General features: G+C 38.8%; 1 protein-coding gene across 5 annotated transcripts in view; it reads right to left on the minus strand.

The window, feature by feature from the left end:
- NEDD4 (NEDD4 E3 ubiquitin protein ligase) overlaps positions 1-18,323 on the minus strand; it is a gene marked incomplete at both ends in the record, with an annotated part of 157,151 nt that overhangs the window by 22,081 nt on the left and 116,747 nt on the right. For 4 of the 5 annotated variants that reach the window (XM_082846364.1, XM_082846363.1, XM_082846361.1 and 1 more), the window contains 10 exons: positions 3,764-3,829; positions 4,864-4,922; positions 5,019-5,073; positions 5,300-5,380; positions 6,576-6,779; positions 8,006-8,125; positions 10,980-11,045; positions 14,504-14,671; positions 14,763-14,880; positions 16,772-16,938. In XM_082846364.1, coding sequence (XP_082702490.1) covers positions 3,764-3,829; positions 4,864-4,922; positions 5,019-5,073; positions 5,300-5,380; positions 6,576-6,779; positions 8,006-8,125; positions 10,980-11,045; positions 14,504-14,671; positions 14,763-14,880; positions 16,772-16,938 — 1,104 coding nt within the window. The remainder of the gene's footprint in view (positions 1-3,763; positions 3,830-4,863; positions 4,923-5,018; positions 5,074-5,299; positions 5,381-6,575; positions 6,780-8,005; positions 8,126-10,979; positions 11,046-14,503; positions 14,672-14,762; positions 14,881-16,771; positions 16,939-18,323) is intronic. The other variant, XM_082846362.1, reaches the window with a different exon arrangement.

Below are 18,323 nucleotides of genomic sequence, written 5' to 3' on the forward strand. Positions count from 1 at the left end.
AATGCACTTCATGAACAGTTCTTTCCGTCTTAAGATCCAATGAAGAAGACCATTCTGTGACCTGCAGTCAGTCTAGCCACTGCCTGCTACTTGTGTGCCTGTTGGCTCAGGGTTCTTCCCTGCCCTCCACTTTTCCTCCTTGGAGCCTGCCCGCTTCACTCATTAACAGGTGCTAACATTTACAGACTGTGCCCGTACTGTTCCCAGCATTTTAGTGGGTTAACTCACTTACTCCTCATAACAACACTATGAAGAAGCTACTATTATTGTCTTCATTTTATAGGTGAAGAAACTAAAGATACAAGTTAAGAAAGTCTTAGCTCCTGACTCTCTGTTCTTAGTGAATGAGCTCTGTTGCCTCACTCATCTTTTGTACCTACTTTGCTTATATGACAAATGTAGGTAACTATGCTTTTAGGCAGACCTTGTAAATTACATAGAAATATATCTGAATATTTTATTCTTGAGTGCTTTGTGTGCAACGTTCAAGTGGAAACCATGAAAAGGAAACATACTATAAATATTCTGTCACTTCAAAAAGAGGGTTAGCTCTAAGGGGAAAAAAAAATCAATTTCACTCTCATATTTAAGAAAAGTGGAAAGTCCTATAGAAACATAATAATACAAGCAGTTTATATAAGCAATATAAGCATAACATAATCAGTTTCCTCTGCTGCTTATGCAATTTTAAAAAGTGGTAAGATTGGAGAAAAGGACTTTTAGAATTTTAGGCACTAGGCAAACAGTGCAGGTAACTCAGCAAGCATTTACTGAAGGCCCGCTCTGGGCTAGGTCCATGCTAGGTAGGTATCGCAGCGGGGGCAGAGATGGGAGGAAAAGGGAATAAAAACATGGCATAAGATGTGGTCACTTTCTCAAGGAGTTTATAATTTGGTGTGTGTGTGAGAAACAAATGTAAATGTTACTAATTCTGAGATTTAAAAGGTAGGAAAAGTGTTAAAAATAGAAATAGACGCAAAGTTCTTGTGGGCAAAGAGACTGAGCTATTAATTGCAAGTGAGACAATCAAGGAGGCTTCAAGAGGGGAAGGGAGAGGGCTTCCCTGGTGGCGCAGTGGTTGGGAGTCTGCCTGCTGATGCAGGGGACATGGGTTCGTGCCCCGGTCCAGGAGGATCCCACATGCCGCAGAGCAGCTGGGCCCGTGAGCCATGGCCGCTGAGCCTGCGCTCTGCAACAGGAGAGGCCCGGCAGTGAGAGGCCCGCGTACTGCAAAAAAAAAAAAAAGAGGGGAAGGGAGACAGGGACTGAGCAACAGCATGCAGGAGGGGTCTAAGCCATCTGACAGCTGGACGGTACAGAAGGAGGAGGGGAGGGAGAGGAGGGATTAGAGTGCAAGATGGTTTAGAAGCAGTGTGAGGCCACAGTGTAGACAGCGCGAAGGCTGACCAGGAAGAGCTGCTGAGCAGGAAGCCACAGGATCGGACTGGTGGGTTCTCAGAGGCTGATGGCGTCGAGTGTAAAGGGTGTTTTTAAGGAGAGACAAGAGACGTGCTGGTCAGTGAAAGACCCCTGAAACAGACCGTGTGAGAGAAGACGAGTGGACCATGTGAGTGAGCAGTGGCAACGAAGAGAGGGCTGAAGGAGAAATTTCCACCTCTGAGCTGAGTGGTGGACCATGCATGGGTTCTAGAGTCAGGGGACACTGTGTTCAAGTCCCGGCTTCACCTCACACATCTTTTCAAAGGCTTAATTTCCTCACCTATAAAACAGGGACGATAATACTGACCCTCAGGGCGCTGTTTCAGGACTTATTAGGATAGCGCATTTCTTGTGCTGACACGATACCAGGCATGCAGTGATCTCAGTAATGATCAACCACCCTTATTCCTAACTAATGAGATGTTAAGGATTAGGCAGAAGAAAAGGTTAAAGACAGCTCAAAGCTCTGGAGCACTGATTTAGATATTTTCATCTCCATCTTGCTCTTTTGCTGTGATGTGTCCAGATAGGGATTTTAATTTTTAAATCCTGCTTGGGAAATTTTGTTAAACTGAGGATTCAGATTCTCAGCCTCTTTTCTCAGGCTCTCCAGTCTCTCTTTCTGGAACAGCTTCATGCTTCTCTTAAGCTTTCTTTCATAATTTTAATCTTTTTATGTATCTTTGTTGCATTCTGGGTAATTTCTTCTCTTAATCACCAATCTGATATGTCAGGTGGCTTAAGAGAATGGACTCTGGCGCTAGACCACTTGGTTTGTTTCTGGCTTTGCCACTAATAACCATAGAACTTGATCACATTGCCGAATTTCTCTGAACCTCAGTTTCCTCAGATTTAAAACGTGATAATAATAGTCCCTTCCTTATAGAGTTATTGTAGAGATTACACGTAGATAATACACATAACTTGTTAAGAAAAATGCCTGTTATGTAGTGAAAGCTCAATAAATATTACTGCTTTCATTATGGTTTTTGTGTTCTGTGACCTGCTGCCTCATCAACCATTAGATACTGTAACATGCTTATAAGTGTTCAGACTGGCAAATGGAGAAGCTAGTGCTTCTATTCCACCAATACACTGTCATTAAGAATGAAAATATTTACCAGACAAGCAACTCAAAATAGACTTAAAATCCCAAATAATTTTAAGAGGTAGAAAACAAATTTCGAGTGATTTTAACATAAAATTATTATTGAAAATGCATTGATGAAAAATGCATACTGATCCTCCTCTGAGGATAAAGCATTGATATAAAGCATTGATGAAATTTTAGGGCTTTATTCAGGCATAAAATATCTGCACTATAAAACTACCATATTTCATTTTTTTGTTAAATTTAGGATGAGAAAATCTGTGGAAGCAGACCCACCATCTTGAATCTGGAAAAGCAGGCTTCAGGCTTGGAAGGCAAGTAAGTGTAACCCAATATAGCCACCTAGTGGCAGTACTCCTAAACTGCAGGGCAAGGGGAAAAGCACGAGCAAATTAGAAAGGCATTAAAAAATGGTCATCACCTTCACAGATATAGAGAACAAATTAGTGGCTACCAGGGGGAGAGGGAAGGGGGGAGGGGCAATACAGACTTGGGGGGGGAAGGGTTATTATGGAGTTACATGAAATCGTGTGTGTGAAACCTTTGAAAACTAAAGCACTATGGAATTTAAAGAACCTTTCAATTTTTAAAAATTACTAAAAAAAAAAAATAGTCATCACCAACAGAAAAGAAATAGATGGGCAGATGAGTTTAGTTCCAAACATAATGAATTTGTGGTGATGGAAAAGAGAGTAGTGAACATTTCTGATAAGCAGAAGGAGACAAGCAATAAGAGGACTGCTCCAGCCACAGCTGTACTGTCAAATTATGCAGAGATATATTATATTTGAAGCTGTAAATAACGAATGACTAACACTGGAAAACAATAGTCAAAGCAGAAAAGGAATCCAGAGAGTCCTCCTACACAATTAAGTCCAGGCCTGGGGATAATCTCCTGAGCTATTCTCGCTTAGTTTCTACAAAACCCAAACCCCACAAACCCACGAGGGAACCAGGTTAGAGCTCTTTAAAAGCACACTTCTAATACTATTTTTCTATATTACAAGGTATATTGAAAAATAAAGACATAAAATAACTGTGGTCTCTAATCATATATTACAGGTACTCAAAAAATACACATCCTTTCCCTAAAAGAAACTATTCAAAGTTGTTAATATATAGAATAAATTCTGTTACTTTTTAAAATGCATTTCTCATGCTTTCAGTCTATATGACAATCATTCCTGAGAACTCGTTATAAGTATCACTAACCTGCTTCTTCAACTTTCTTCGGAAGAACTCATACTTTCTTTTGTAATCCCTGGAGTAGGGCACTGCCTTGAGTTGAAAATGTTGGAAAAATAAAGAAGGTTTAAGTTGTTTCATTCTGGAACAATTTTACAAACTCCCCTCTGGGTATTTGATGAACATAAGTTAAAGGCATTAAAAGAGAATATTTGAAAAGTTTAATTCAAAGAAAAACCATATATATAATTTAAAAATTTTTAATATCTCTGTTTAAGATAAAATTGTATTCAGCAATTCCTATGGCTGTAATTTTCATCATGCAATACTCTTGAAATGCAACAGGCCAGAAACAGGAAATGTCTTCCAAGTAGAGAAATATTAGAAATGAACATTTCCATTTCTAAAGAGGCTTTCAAAGTGATTTCTTCATTAAAGGAGTAATTTGAAAAATATACTTTTTGCTTGCACTCTGAGGAGTTGCCTTTTTTATCCATTACTTTAAAAGACTAAACATGGAATCAGAAGAGTAATCTACAAGAACTGTATCTTCAATTTTACTTATTTTTGTGAATTAGGAAACAGTTAAAATCTGAAAAACTGAAGCTGGAAAAAGAAGCTATATAAAAGAGGAAAATGATTTTCCTATCGTTAATCTGACTCAAGAGCAGTGTAAACATCATACATGGTCATAACTGTACTTAAATGTGAGTACGTCTTATATACCGGTATTTACAACGATTTCAACCAAAAAGTTCAAGTCATGACCCTGAGTTGATAGGGTGCTCTCTGCTTCCTCACCAGATACACTCTTGGCTCCTTTGATCTGCTGAGGATTGCCAGCCTTCTTCTTCAGACAAGTACTAGCCTGAGCACGGCAGACCACTGCCTTAGTATTTGACTATCTGGCTCACTGGTTTCACAAGGCTGCCACGCAGAGTACGGATAATGACTTTATATGCTCTTTTCAAATAACTGAGACCTGGTGTATGGGCGGTGGGGAGAGGGGAGATCTGCAAATGTGCTTTCCTCTCAACACCTTTAGTGCTATGTTCTTGATCAAACACCCTTGAAGAGACAGGTAAGTGGACAACCCCATCAGAGGATCCTGGTACAAAGAGACTTACTGGTCCAGTTATGGCTACATTCTGCAACCGAGGATCTTCCCATTGCGTTCTTTTTATATCTGAAGAAAGAGAGAAAAAAAGATGTTCTCCATCCTCATGTACAAAATTCGACACTGCAAAAGATAATGTAATGAAAATAATCACATTGCACATACTGTGATTTATGTAGAAGATTCTTCCATCGGTGTGAGTTCTTTCTTCCCATCCTGGCTATAATGAAGAATATATTTCAGTTATGTTAGGAAACGGTTTTCAACGTATGGGCAGAGAAATAGATTTGGTTATATGGTTGATTTCATTTGCATATTCCATTCTTAGTAGAAGACATCAACACTTCAACAATAATATTAATTATAGTTGTTAAAGAACTACTGTATTCCAAAATACAAATGTTTGAGATAGCCAAGTTAGATGGGTAGCAGTTCTAGAAACTTACAGGTAAAGGCCCCAGGTCATTGGAGGAATCAAGTGATGTCTTTCCTCTCACATGAGCTGGAATTTTCAGTCTTGGATCTTCCTTTTTTGGTAGAGTAAATAAAGAAAACAATACACACACACACACTTTAAAATCGTGAAAGTCAATCTGTTACTATGTTTTCTAATATCAATGGATATCACTTTTATTTCTTTTGCTTACTCTATGAAATAATAGGTTCTCATCTAAAATCTATCACTCACAGGCTACAATATTCAGTTCTCAGATCTCAGAGGAGGATCAGTATTAACTCACTACCTCTTTCACAGAAACCATTCGGAGTATTTTGCCCACTCTTTATGGACTGTGTCACTACTTAGGGCTCTTCTCTAAATAAAAACTGGTGTAAGAGTGGGACATAAAACTGGAGCACATGTTACTTCTGAGGCCCTGAACATGCTTTTAGGCACCTAGCCGCTAAGGTGTTAATTTATTAATATTTATGAAAGATGGGAAGGTAAGCGCAAAAAGGTTATTAAAGGCAGTTCAAATTGTTGAAAGAAAACAAAATTTAATTTATTGATGTATAATTTTAATATTATTTTCTTAAATCATTTATTGTATAATTTTAGTTTTTTTTAGGTATATTGGTGTTTTAAACAAATTTATTAATCAAAATCTCTTCATCTGCAGCTGATTTTCAGTAATTTTTCAATTACTGGTGAACCAACTGCTCAACAACTTTAAGCCTTATCTTAACATAAAAATACCTATTCTACCTAGTCTCATAAGTTTTTTTGGGTACCATGAGATATGGATTCAAAAGTACTTTGGAACTATAAGCCTCATATAAAGGGAAAGGATTATGACTAAATGTCTTCCTCAGTATTCATGGCTAGTGAGCTAAAAACTGCAAACATGGTAATTCCCTGGCAGTCCAGTGGTTAGGACTCCACACTTCCACTGCAGGGGGCGTGGGTTCGATCCCTGGCTGGGGAACTAAGATCCCACAAGCTGCACAGTGTGACCAAAAAAACACACACACACAAAGACAAACAAACAAAAACCCCCAAAACTGCAAACAGGAAGTAAATGTATCTCCATGACAATCCCCCCAAATATTAAAAATAGGCATAAACATATTGAATAGAAATAATCCTATGAAGAATTCAACCTATCTCTAAATGAGGACTAGGAAATGTAGGGTATATTAATGTATAATTAAAGATTATCAAGAACTACACATGAGACACTATTATTGTTGTTATAAATTTAAACTGGAGAGCACTGAAGTTACCCAGGTGGTGGTTTTGGTGTTGTGGTCAATGAAGAAAGGCCTCCCGTTTGGTGCATGCCGGACTTCCCAGCCTTTGGGAAGGAATCCTTGCTCCACTTCAGATGGCTGGGTCACCTGCTGTGCTGCGTCACTCGTGGGGGCCTGTGGGTGAGGGCCTGCAGAAGAACCCTGGCTTGATGGTAGCTGACTGGTCTCCACTGTGGCCTAGAACGTTAATTTAATCGTGTTGCAGTGTTTATAGAGAACACACAAATAGCTGTGGTTAAAAAGGTAACTTAACCTGCAAACAGCACACACAATTATAAATAGGCCTAAAGATTGGAGGCTCATTTTTCCAATACAGTGTTTTGTCAAAGTTTGTTTTTAAAATAATTTACAATTTCTCAGCTGATTCTTGAGCAGTAAGAATGCTGGTTAACCGTCAGTCTGTTAGCCCTAGTTGCAAGGGAAGCTGCAGTGCCAAGTGGAGAAGGTTGTCTTTGCTCATCCAGAAGACTCATGTAGAGTGGGAATTTCCCATACACACAAAGTGGGTTCAAATGCCGGGAAGACAAAATGAATGACAAACATATACTACAGAAATGCATACCTGAAAGGTAATACATTCATGTGATGAAATATAAGGCAGTAGTGAAAAGAAATACACTGGATTTATATATAAAACAACATGATAGGGTTTTAAAACAATGGTGAGCAAAATAATATTTAGAATTACATAATACATCTTTGCAAAACTTGACACACGGACATAAATAACATTTTGCATTGTTTAGCTCTCTATTAAGTACATAAAATAGGCAGGAAGGATCCCCAACAAGCTCACGATGGTAGTTCCCTCTGGGTAGTGGGGTCAAGTGCTTGGCTAAAAGGAATTTAGTTTTATCTGTAAGATTTTAGTTTAAAAAAGAAAATGTCTAGAAATATATATGGTGATTTGTTAATGGCGGTAAATTCAGGGTGTTAAGAAAATCGGTATTTACTATCTTATTCTCTGTACTTTTCAGTTTTAAAAAATTTCTCAATAAGAGACATGGTGATAAGAGAAAATATTTTCCTAAATGCTTGCAAGGAAATATCACAAAAGGCGCTCACTGTTGCCAAGGACAGAGTGTCATCATGACAAAGTTCTTTGATAGATACTAATCATCAAGATTATCTTTTAGCAAAATAATGATCTTAACCATTCAAATTACACAATTACCCAGTGGACCAGATCATTTACTTTGTCCTCCTATTCCCAATTGGACTTGTTTTACATAATAACAAGCGGTGATTCATGTATATTAGAGATCGGCCGGAAATGGCAGACAATTAGCACCAATATCAGAAAATAATTAGAAGCATCCAGCATATACTACAAAGTGACATAATAGCTTCCATAGCTTTCAAATTATGTAAGAAAACACATTAATGGATAGATTGCAGGGTACCTGTACAGTGGGCTTTATCCAGGTAGTAGTTCTGCAATTATGATCCACGTAATATGATCTTCCTCTTTCATCTTGTTTTTCTTCCCAACCTGGTGGTAATCCAGATGAAGTAGGCAAGAGCTAAGTGAAGAATAACAGAAGAATTAAATATTAATAAGAAAGAATCCTTTTTAAAAGGACCACATCCCTTTTTCACTGCTAGCTCTCTTTATTTTTATTTTTTTTAAGATTTTTTTTTTGATGTGGACCATTTTTAGAGTCTTTATTGAATTTGTTACAATATTGCTTCTGTTTCATGTTTTGGTATGTTGGCTGTGAGGCATGTGGGAGCTTAGCTCCCCGACCAGAGATCGAGCCTGCACCCCTTGCATTGGAAGGCATAGCCTTAACCACTGGACCGCCAGGGAAGTCCCCCTGCTAGCTCTCCTTAAAATGAATCATGTTTTAAATCATATTTTAAAGTGTACAGCATTTCACTTAAAAAAAAAAACCTCCAGTAGGACAGATAATAAGGATGAGAACGATAACACTAAAAATCACGAGAGTAATAACAACCACAACCTAAGTGCTTTAACACAGATCATGCCATTTAACCTCCACACAAACCTTAATGAGATAATTAAGATTACTGGCCCATTTTACTTAAGGATGAAACTGAAGCTTAGACAATGGAAGCAATTTCCTACCAGATAACATTGCTAGTATGCAGCTGAGATTTGAACCCAGGTAGTCAAACCACAGATATGATCACCCATAAGTGCCAAGTCAAAAGTTACCCCTGCTTTCTTTCTGTGAGGGCTGGGGACATGCTGATTATTGTAGTGTATTACTAAGGAATAAAAGAGGTCTAGTTTTCCAGGTTTACTTAAAATAGTCCAGGTCTGGCCTTCCTTTTGTCTTTATTTTTTTTTCATGAGCTTTCAGTTTTTAAATTTTTTTGGCTGTGCGGCAGGTGGGAGTCTTAGCTCCCCGACCAGGGATCAAATCTGCGCCCCCTGCATTGGAAATGCGGAGTCTTAACCACTGGACCGCCAGGGAAGTACCCGTTTTGTCTTAGAGATTAGACTCTTCAAGGTTTCGCCTGGTTCCCTAATGTGTCCTACATATATAAACTGTCACACTAGTCTGTTCACTAGATATACTGTTCCCTAGATGTACGGGGGTTAGATGTACATTGCTGACAGTTACGATGAGCTATGAGTCTACAAAATAATGGAAATCAAATTTGCCCAACTTTACAAATGTCCTACAGCTGGTGAGTAGATACATGGGATGTAGTAGACACATCTGCACGATGCAATATCATGAGCTACTGAGACATGTAACAACATGGATAAACCTCAGAAACATCACATGAAGTGAAAGAGGCCAGATACGTAAGACGGCATGCTGTATAGTGCCACTTATATGAAATTTCTAGAAAAGGCAAAACTAGCAACAAAAGCAGATGAGTGTTCACCTGGGGCTGAGGGTAGGTATTAGGATTAAGAAAACTTTTTGTGGTGATGGGAGCATCTCAAACTTGACTGTGGTGATATTTGCACAACTGCATAAATTTACTAAAACTCATTTATTTGTGTACTTAAAAATGGGTGGATTATTATGGCATGTAAATTATACCTTAAGAAAGCTGTAAACATGCAACCAAACAAAAGAGACCTCTAATCAATGTATTGAGAAGAAAAAGTCATGGAAATCGCTTTTCCAGTACCTAAAATGTAAATCATCTCTAGATTCTATGGCTCATCTGGTGTACTTAAAATAGTTTCTCGGATGAGTGCCTGTCAGTCAATCAGAAATTCATGTTTCAATGCATAGAGGAAATGATGAAGTGAGGCGGGAGAAATACCAGGGATCTCCTTAAGTGGCTCCAGGAGAGTGGAGGTGGACAGACACGGGGCAGTAAGTGAGAGGAAGGCTGGGGAGGGCAGTCTTGCCGTGGCATCCACCCTCTTGCTGATGGTCAATGGTGACTGGACCAACTGCACAGGTGGGTACCCCTTCCTTCCTCAGCACAGGGTCCATGTCCCTCTCTTGATGCAGGGCCACCTTTTTAGATAGATGAGCCACTCCTAGGTCGAGGACTTCTGGGCCTGTGCATTCTTTTGCTGGAACTCCCGTGAAAGCAAAAACAATCCCCACTTTTCAAAATTAATATACAGACTGCCATTCAAAATCACAAATGGTTGGTGGGGAAAAAGTGAGGCGGCCAGTCCAAGTGGGGAACTGGAACACTCACAGACCCAGAATGGGGAGAGAATTAGGACATGGAACCAGGCTATTTGGAAGAAAGAGCCCAGACAGAAGGGAAGGTGGCAGGGGCGGGGTCTGTGGGTGGCTAAGAGGGAGGGGAGGCTGAAAGGGCCAGGAGCCTGAGTGTTTACATTTGCTTTGAAAAACAAGCGGGGACCATCTGAGGAAGAGACAAACTCAAAGCAATGATGCTTGAGTCAGAAAGAGGATGGAGGCCATGACGTTGTTAGGTCTAAGCTCCAGTCCAGGTCATGGCGGGAGATGCTACTGAGGAAGCAGCAGACGGCTCCTCAGCGGGCTGATGAGGTTCATCCTGGCCGCCAAGCCTGCCGACACCAGGGCACACCTGCCTGAGGGACTGGCCCCTGACGCAGCTTCTTGCGGAAACAGTCGCAAGATGCCACGGGCCAGGCACAGAGCAGAGGCCACTGGAGACCACAGTCTCGATCTGTACGCAACACCTCCAGCCCACACAGCGCTTCACCTGCCAAGCCCAGACGCTACCCACCAGCAATGGGGACTTGGCTTTCTCATGATGGGAGAGACAGGTCTCCAGGTTTTGTCTTTAAAGGGCCTACCTAACCCATTTCCCCTCCCTCAACCTCATCCCCCAGAGCCCAGATGCTGTGCTGGATCAAACGTTCATGTTCAGCATTCCAAAAAAAAAAGTTGCTGCGTCTTATATTTTTATTGAGGACTGAGGGGAGAGGCTAAAACTCACCACAGGAAGTGTAGGCTGTTCCTCAAAAGTATAGGCTTGTAAGCTGCCTCTTCTGCTGGAATGATTCTTATAAAAGAAAAACAAAAGAACGATAATAACCTTAGGTCTCTGCTTTGTCTTTGAATGGCAGATAAGGTAGCAGGGTGGGTATGATGGGGCAGAAGAAAGAACACCCACCCCACCCACTCTCGGCCTCACTCAACACCATGCCACCCCCGCCGATGCCTTCCAACTTCCAGCTCACACTTGTCCCTCGAGTCCTAGACTGTCTCCTGGACACTTTCTCTTGAAGGTCTAACAGAGAACCCTTTATTGTGTCCAAAACTGGATTCAGCTTTTCCCTGTCCACACCCACTCAAACCTGTTCCTTCGCAGGTATTCCACGTCTCAGTGGGCAGCAAGTGAGGCCAGCAGCTGCCCTAGGCAGACATCGGTCAGCCCCCAATTTCTCCCCCTCCTGTCCCTTACAGCCGGGTCAGTTACCAGATCCTATGCATTCTATTTCTTTACTAGCTCTCAAATACATTTCCCTTACACTTTTTTTTAAACTTCAGGTTTTCAGCCTTTATCACCTTGGCTATTACTATGGCAACATCCTAACAGATGTGCTTGCTGCAAGTCTTATTTGCTTAAATCTACTCTCCATACCCCGTGCTGCAGCCAGAGAGCGTTCTGCAGCGCAGATCTCATCACATCATTCTCTCACTCCGAGCCCTTCGATGACTTAAATTCACTAGGATAAAATCTACAGCACAGAGCACAATGGTTAGTGAGCTTCCGGACCTGGCTCTTCCTGCTGGCTGCAGCCCTCCAATCTCACAACCCACCCTCTGGACATTCCAGATTACTTGTTTCCTGGAACTCGCATAATTTTTCTTTCCTTGTGCTTTTATATGCACGCTGTTGTTGCCATCTGAAATATTTTAGTTCTGTTACTTAATGACATTAAAATTTATAATATATGTATAAATTAAGTCAGAGGAGCCTCTGTAGGATTGTTTACAGTAACAAAGAACTGTAAACCATCTAAAGTCCATCAAAGGAGACTGGAGAAATAGCTTAAGGGTTACTTGCACAAGGGAATGATGTTTGATTATTTTGTTGTTGTTGGTTTTAAAAAGAGCACACCTATATTTACTGAAATGGTCCAATGTCTACGATACAGTATGTAAAAAAAGTAAGTTACCAGAAAGTGCGCACAAGATGATCTCAGGTTAAAAAAATGATATACAAATATGTCTGTGCATGCATGTTTATGAATATGTAGAGAATGTTTAAAACTATATATGCCAAACCATTAATGGCAATTGAGGGAGCACATGTTAGAGGTAAAATGGAAGATTCAATTTTTGCTTTATAGACTTCAGTACTGTTTCAATTTTTAACCATGACCATATAATACTTTAAAAATAATAAATTAATTTTTTTTGAATTAATATGCACATGGTATGAAATTCAAAAGGTACAAAAGATATATGCCCTGTTTACCCTGTTCCTCTCTTCAGAGCCGAGCAATGTGACCAAGTTTAGTTTAGTTTTCAAGAAATATGATACACATATTTATTCTCTGTCATGTAAATACTTTTATAAATGGTAACGTACCAAAAACACTGTTCGGTACCTTGGTGTTTTCCACTGAACAATATCTCTTAGGGATTGTTCCATACAACATATACATTCAAAGATGCTTCATTCTTTTCAATGGCTGCATGGTATTTCATTGTATGGATGCCACCTTTTACTTTTTTTTTTTTTACCATCTTTATCGGAGTATAATTGCTTTAGAATGGTGTGTTAGTTTCTGCTGTATAACAAAGTGAATCAGCTATACATATACACATATCCCCATATCTCCTCCCTCTTGAGTCTCCCTCCTACCCTCCCTATCCCACCCCTCTAGGGGGTCATAAAGCACCGAGCTGATCTCCCTGTTTTATAATTAAAGAAATAATAATAACAGGAAGAAAGGGAATAGGACCTTATGTGATTTATCACCAGCAAATCAATATAGCTTATCCTTGAAGTCTTTGACCTTTCCCACTCCTCTGACCAAAAAATAAAATGAAATGAATGGAAGATAGAATAGACGGATGGAAGAAAGGAGGGGAAGGGAGCAGGCAGGCAGACCTGCTCTTGGATATTCACACAGGCATTTACACAGAACTGTCTACATTGAAGCGTCTTAAGGGAGGTGCTAGAACAGAAGTCAGCAAACTTTTTCTGTTAAGGTCCAGATAGGAAATATTTTTTATGGGCCAAGCGGTCTCTGCTACAACTACTCAACTATGACGATCTAGTGTGAAAGCAGCCACAGGCAATACTTAAACAGATAGGTGGGCTGTAGGCTGAAGATACTTTAACCAGCATATAACCTGCATGCGGTCAGCCCTCCATATTTACTAACTGAATGAAAAGCAAGGAATTCCAACTGGAAATGACCACAGCATCCTCAGATGCCTCTTTGTCTTCCACTGAAAGGTCTCCCTTGATAAGGTTAGAGAGCTAGCCACAAGGACCTCATCAGGGCAGTGTATGTTGGAGTATTTGCTTCTGGACCCCACAGACAGCAATTTTTCAAGCAGTTGCTGGAGTGAGAAGGTCATCTATCTTCTTGTTTAGTCAAAGTACATCGGCTCTTATTCACATGTGTGTTGGTGACATGTGTGGTATAACTGAGAAGGAGAAAAGTAACCCTAAACACCCAGGACCCACCCTGGCACTCATCGGCATCATCAAGACAAAATCAACACTACTTTGTAATCATGCCTAAACACAGCAACATGTGAACACTGTCCAAGCCACAAAATACCAATTATCTCTCTATCCTGGCAGATATAAGTGACTGCTGCTTTTTTGCTAAATATAGCTTTAGTCTCGTGACAGATAAGATTTGAGATACCCAATCACAGAATAATCTCTGTTTCCTGACAGCATCCAATGCAGAGCAAAGTCCTGCTTCCTTAAACCCTCCTCAAAATTGACTAACATGAGCCCAAATCCTTTAAGTCTTTCCTAACATACTGCTACTGAGACACTCGTGGTGTGTTTTCCCCTTGCTGAAATGAGTAATAAACCCAACTTGTTCAATTACAGGTGTGTTCCTGGCAGCCTTTGGCTGGAGGGCACTGATTTATGTAATGGACATTTAGACTCCAATGACCATTTGGGTTTTCCATAACTCTGCCTCATACTATTAGTGGGGCTATTTGAAAACGGCCGTGCTGTAAAGTACCAAAGTCCCTAACACATTATTACGTGTAACTTAAGACAATTTTTTTCTCATCACAAGAAAAAAAAAAAAAACTTGTCAAGTGTTGGATAGTAACTAAACTTACTGTGGTTACAATTTTGCAACATATTTATAAAATCATTATGGTGTACATCTTAAACTAATACAATGCGTTATATCAACTGTATCTCAGTAAAACTGGAGGAAAAAAGATAACATTCAGTCTTTAGACACTGAATGGAATGATATATAATACAAAATCCTGAAGCTCCAACAAAATCTAAGACCATCTTACTGAGCTGGATACTGGCTGGCCAGTGGCTGAATTTCCATAAACAGTGAGTCTGGCATTCAATTCTTCTGCAAGATTAGTCTGGACATCCAAGTTATTTGATGGTGGAGATGAGGGGAAGGCCTGATGGCTGTACATGGTGGCTTCATCTTCTCTTATAACTTCCCAGTTCTAAAATGAACAGAATAAGCTTAAGCCACACATACCTTAATCTACTGCTGTAACATATGTCTATCAACAAGAATGAGAAAATGATTTCTACCTCGGAAGACTCTCGGCTGTAAACACTTTCTGTTTCCTCAGATATCTGCCGCCTGGTGGTGAATGCACGCTGGGCTTGCAGTTGAATGTTACCATTCTCAGCATCTGTTAGGTTGTCCCTGTATTAGAAATGTAAAAGCCATCACCCACGTCTGAAGAGAGTTAAAGTGATAGTCAAAAATTCTGTTTTCATTAAAAAAAAAACCTATATCAGATCAGAATTTATTGTTCTGGGCCAAAGGTTGCTTCAAAAGGCATAGATTAAGTCCTAGGCACAACGGTACCTGCAAGAGTACCTTATGGAGTCAAAGTTTTTGTGAAAATGTGTAATTCCTAATATTTTCATTCATCACTGTGCCTAGGATCATGTCTCCCATATATGGGCACTCAAAAAGTATTTGTTGAATGAATGAATACCTGAGAGTGTCATAAATAATTTCATTATATTATGACTTCACCATGTTCTTACAAGAGTAAAATCTAAAGTAGCTCCAGAAAGTTCATAAAACAGAAGCTTTAAGAGTTACATATACATCTTCATGAATCAGACAGTAACATTTTCCAGAACTGATCTTTAGCCAAGAGTAGATTTCCCATGTAGGAACGCAGAGGGCAGAAGGAAAGACAGTGTAAGGAAGCTATAATTAAAAACTTGATAGAGTACAGATTAAATGGTATCTATCTGCTTTTGATCATATACAGTAATGGACCGTAGTAAATGGACAGTAGTAAAGGCGTGTCTGAATCTAGGAAAGGTACGGTTAATCAGACTGAACACCCACTCCCCAGTCATTTCTGAGTTATACTGTTCTAGCTAGTTGTGTTTAATATAGCCAGACCATAAGATCTAGAATTTTATATAGATATTTAATAACAAAATTATTGTTCATTTATTTAATGACAGATAAGCCCAGGATAGTCAGAAGACCAGTTCTTACTGCACTGCTGCTGGAGAAAACATAGTGGTCCTAAGGGAATGCCTCACACTTTTTTCCTCGTAAATAGTTGATTTTTGCTGGCTGAAAACAACATCAACCACAGTGAAAAAAAATGTGATTCTGCTCAAGTCAGGCTTGCCATAATACTGAGGTATACAACAGGAGGATGTTGCAGAAATTTATCGTGCTTTCGGTCTTGCAATCTGTACGCCATTCTACAGAGATCAATGCCTCTGTGACACGAAGAACTTGGATCATTAATTTGCTTTGGAAGGATGTGAGAAGGGCAAATATCTATGAAAGTGCTTGGACTATATCAGATACAAAATACCAAAGCCAAAAATTAGAACATTATGGGACAAATAAGAAAAATTTTATGTCTGTGTCAAAAAGAAGAAAACTAAAGAAAGACTTCATAAGGTTATAAGGAAGGATAAGTGGAAGGATATTTGATAATAAACATGAATAATGGAAGAATTTATAAATGTTATTTACAAACATACAGTCTGATGATAATAAAAGAAAAATGTCACTGAGGAAACATAAATCAGAATACCTCAAAGGCCATTCTATCCTTGATTTGGGTACATTGGAAAGTATGTATACATTGACCAGATTGGCAAATGGGTGTTTAACAAAAGACCTTATTATTGAGTCCTTTCAACTTTATAAATAATTTACACTTTAAAAATACCGTACTGTAGAAATTAACATCTCATTATATTTTAGTAACAAACTACAAAAAAATCTCCAAGATTTTCTAAACTAGTCTCAAGAGAAAAACGTTTCTTTTGTGGCTACAATTAAAAACAGAAATAACTGGCAATTAATTAAAATAAAGAAGCAATTAGAAGGGTGGTATTTGTGACCCAAATACTTTTTAATACTATCAAATCATTTTAAAAAAGAAGCATCCATGATAGCATTTTTAAAGCCCTGGGCCATAAAAATCCTAGCATTCTTGCAGTTTTTGGATCCCCACACTATTATGAATCCATTTGAGTCATGACTTCAAAATGAAAACTAGTGGTCCAAAAGTATTCAGATTACAAACATGAAAGTCATCACATACTGAAGGGTTGGTCTTTTCCACTGTGTTCTTCTAGATTCATGGTTTACATAGTAGGTCCTTCCAAGAATATCCTGCCTCTCTTCCCATCCTGGAGGTAGAGGGGAAGGTTCTTGTTGCTGCTGCAAATGGCAAGCAGCATCTGGTTGGTCCAAAACCACCCAGCCAGGCTGAAAAACAGAATGGCAACAATTAAGTGTGTGCTTAATTTTTTTAACCTTATAAATTATGCTAGAGGAAGTTTTAAAAGAGATTTAGCACACCCAGTTCCAGAAACTATGCAAAGACAGAATTAGCACATTGTCAACTTTTAAGACCATAATAGGAATATCTTATGATAATGAAGATTTTTTTTTTTGCAAAATGATAACATTTAAATTTTGCTTGAAAAACATTTTTTTTGGAAAAAATTTAAAACATGTCTAATAGGAGAAAAAGGACACAGAAAACTTTCAAATAAACAAACAGCACTGGAAGGCACTAAGAAATTGAAAAGCATAGTTTAACCTTACTCTATTCTCTAAATTATAAATAGGGATAATATCTTATTGGGCATTGTCTCTCCCACAGAGAAAGCACCTTGTTTATGGTGGAAATAAACAACTCTCTGAAACCTGAAAAAAAAAAATCACTGGATGAAGGTCAAATATGTAGAGGCATGATAGGGAAGGGCAAATGATTTAGAAATAATTGAGTGATGGAAAAGACATGATGATTCTCTGGTCTGACTTTTCTCTTTCTCCTCTGGACCATGGAAAGGCATTTTGGTCAGGTCATAAAACAGTCAAAGAAAGAAAGTTTTGTTTTGTTTTATTTATATGCTAGGAAGGCACTGGAAATTTCCTCTGAGACTAGCAAGGGGCAAACATACAAAAACCCTTAGCTAGGGTAGTTATAGAGTAAGGAATTATTTGAAAAGGATAGCGAGGGTTAGTGACATGCTTTTATACAAGAAACCTCATAACAGAAAAGGCAGTCAGTAAAAGGTTCTGCTAAACATCAACATGGTTAGGAAGCACAAATACACTAGTGATGAAAACTTAAAAATTCTCCTAAAGGGACACAAAAGAAGACCTGAATGAATGAAGAGACATAATGTGATCTTGGCTAGGAAGATTTAATCTCAGAAAGGTGTCAATTCTCCCCAAGTTAATTTATAAAGTTGCCAAGATTCCAATAGAACTACATTATGGATTTTTTGGAAAATAACAAGGCAAGGCAATTTTCAAATAGAAATAAAAACAAGCAAGAATAATCAGCACAGTTCCAAAAAAGGAGAGTGAAGATTAACTTTATCAGATAAAACATACCACAAACCACAATAATGAATAGAATTGGAAAACTCAGAAAGAATCAAATTTATAGGAATTTAGTATACGATAAAGACATTTCAAATTTGTGAGAAGATAGGCAAATTACTTAGAAAAAAAGAAAAAAATATCTGGGTTTCTACCTCATACCTTATAACCAGAATGTTACAGATTAAGCAATATTTAAAATGTTAAAAAGTAAAACCAAAATGTATTAGAGCAAACCTGGGGATATTAAAAATATA

This window comes from Leucopleurus acutus (genome assembly GCF_964270905.1).
Source record: "Leucopleurus acutus genome assembly, chromosome: 1".
Lineage (NCBI taxonomy): Eukaryota > Metazoa > Chordata > Mammalia > Artiodactyla > Delphinidae > Leucopleurus > Leucopleurus acutus.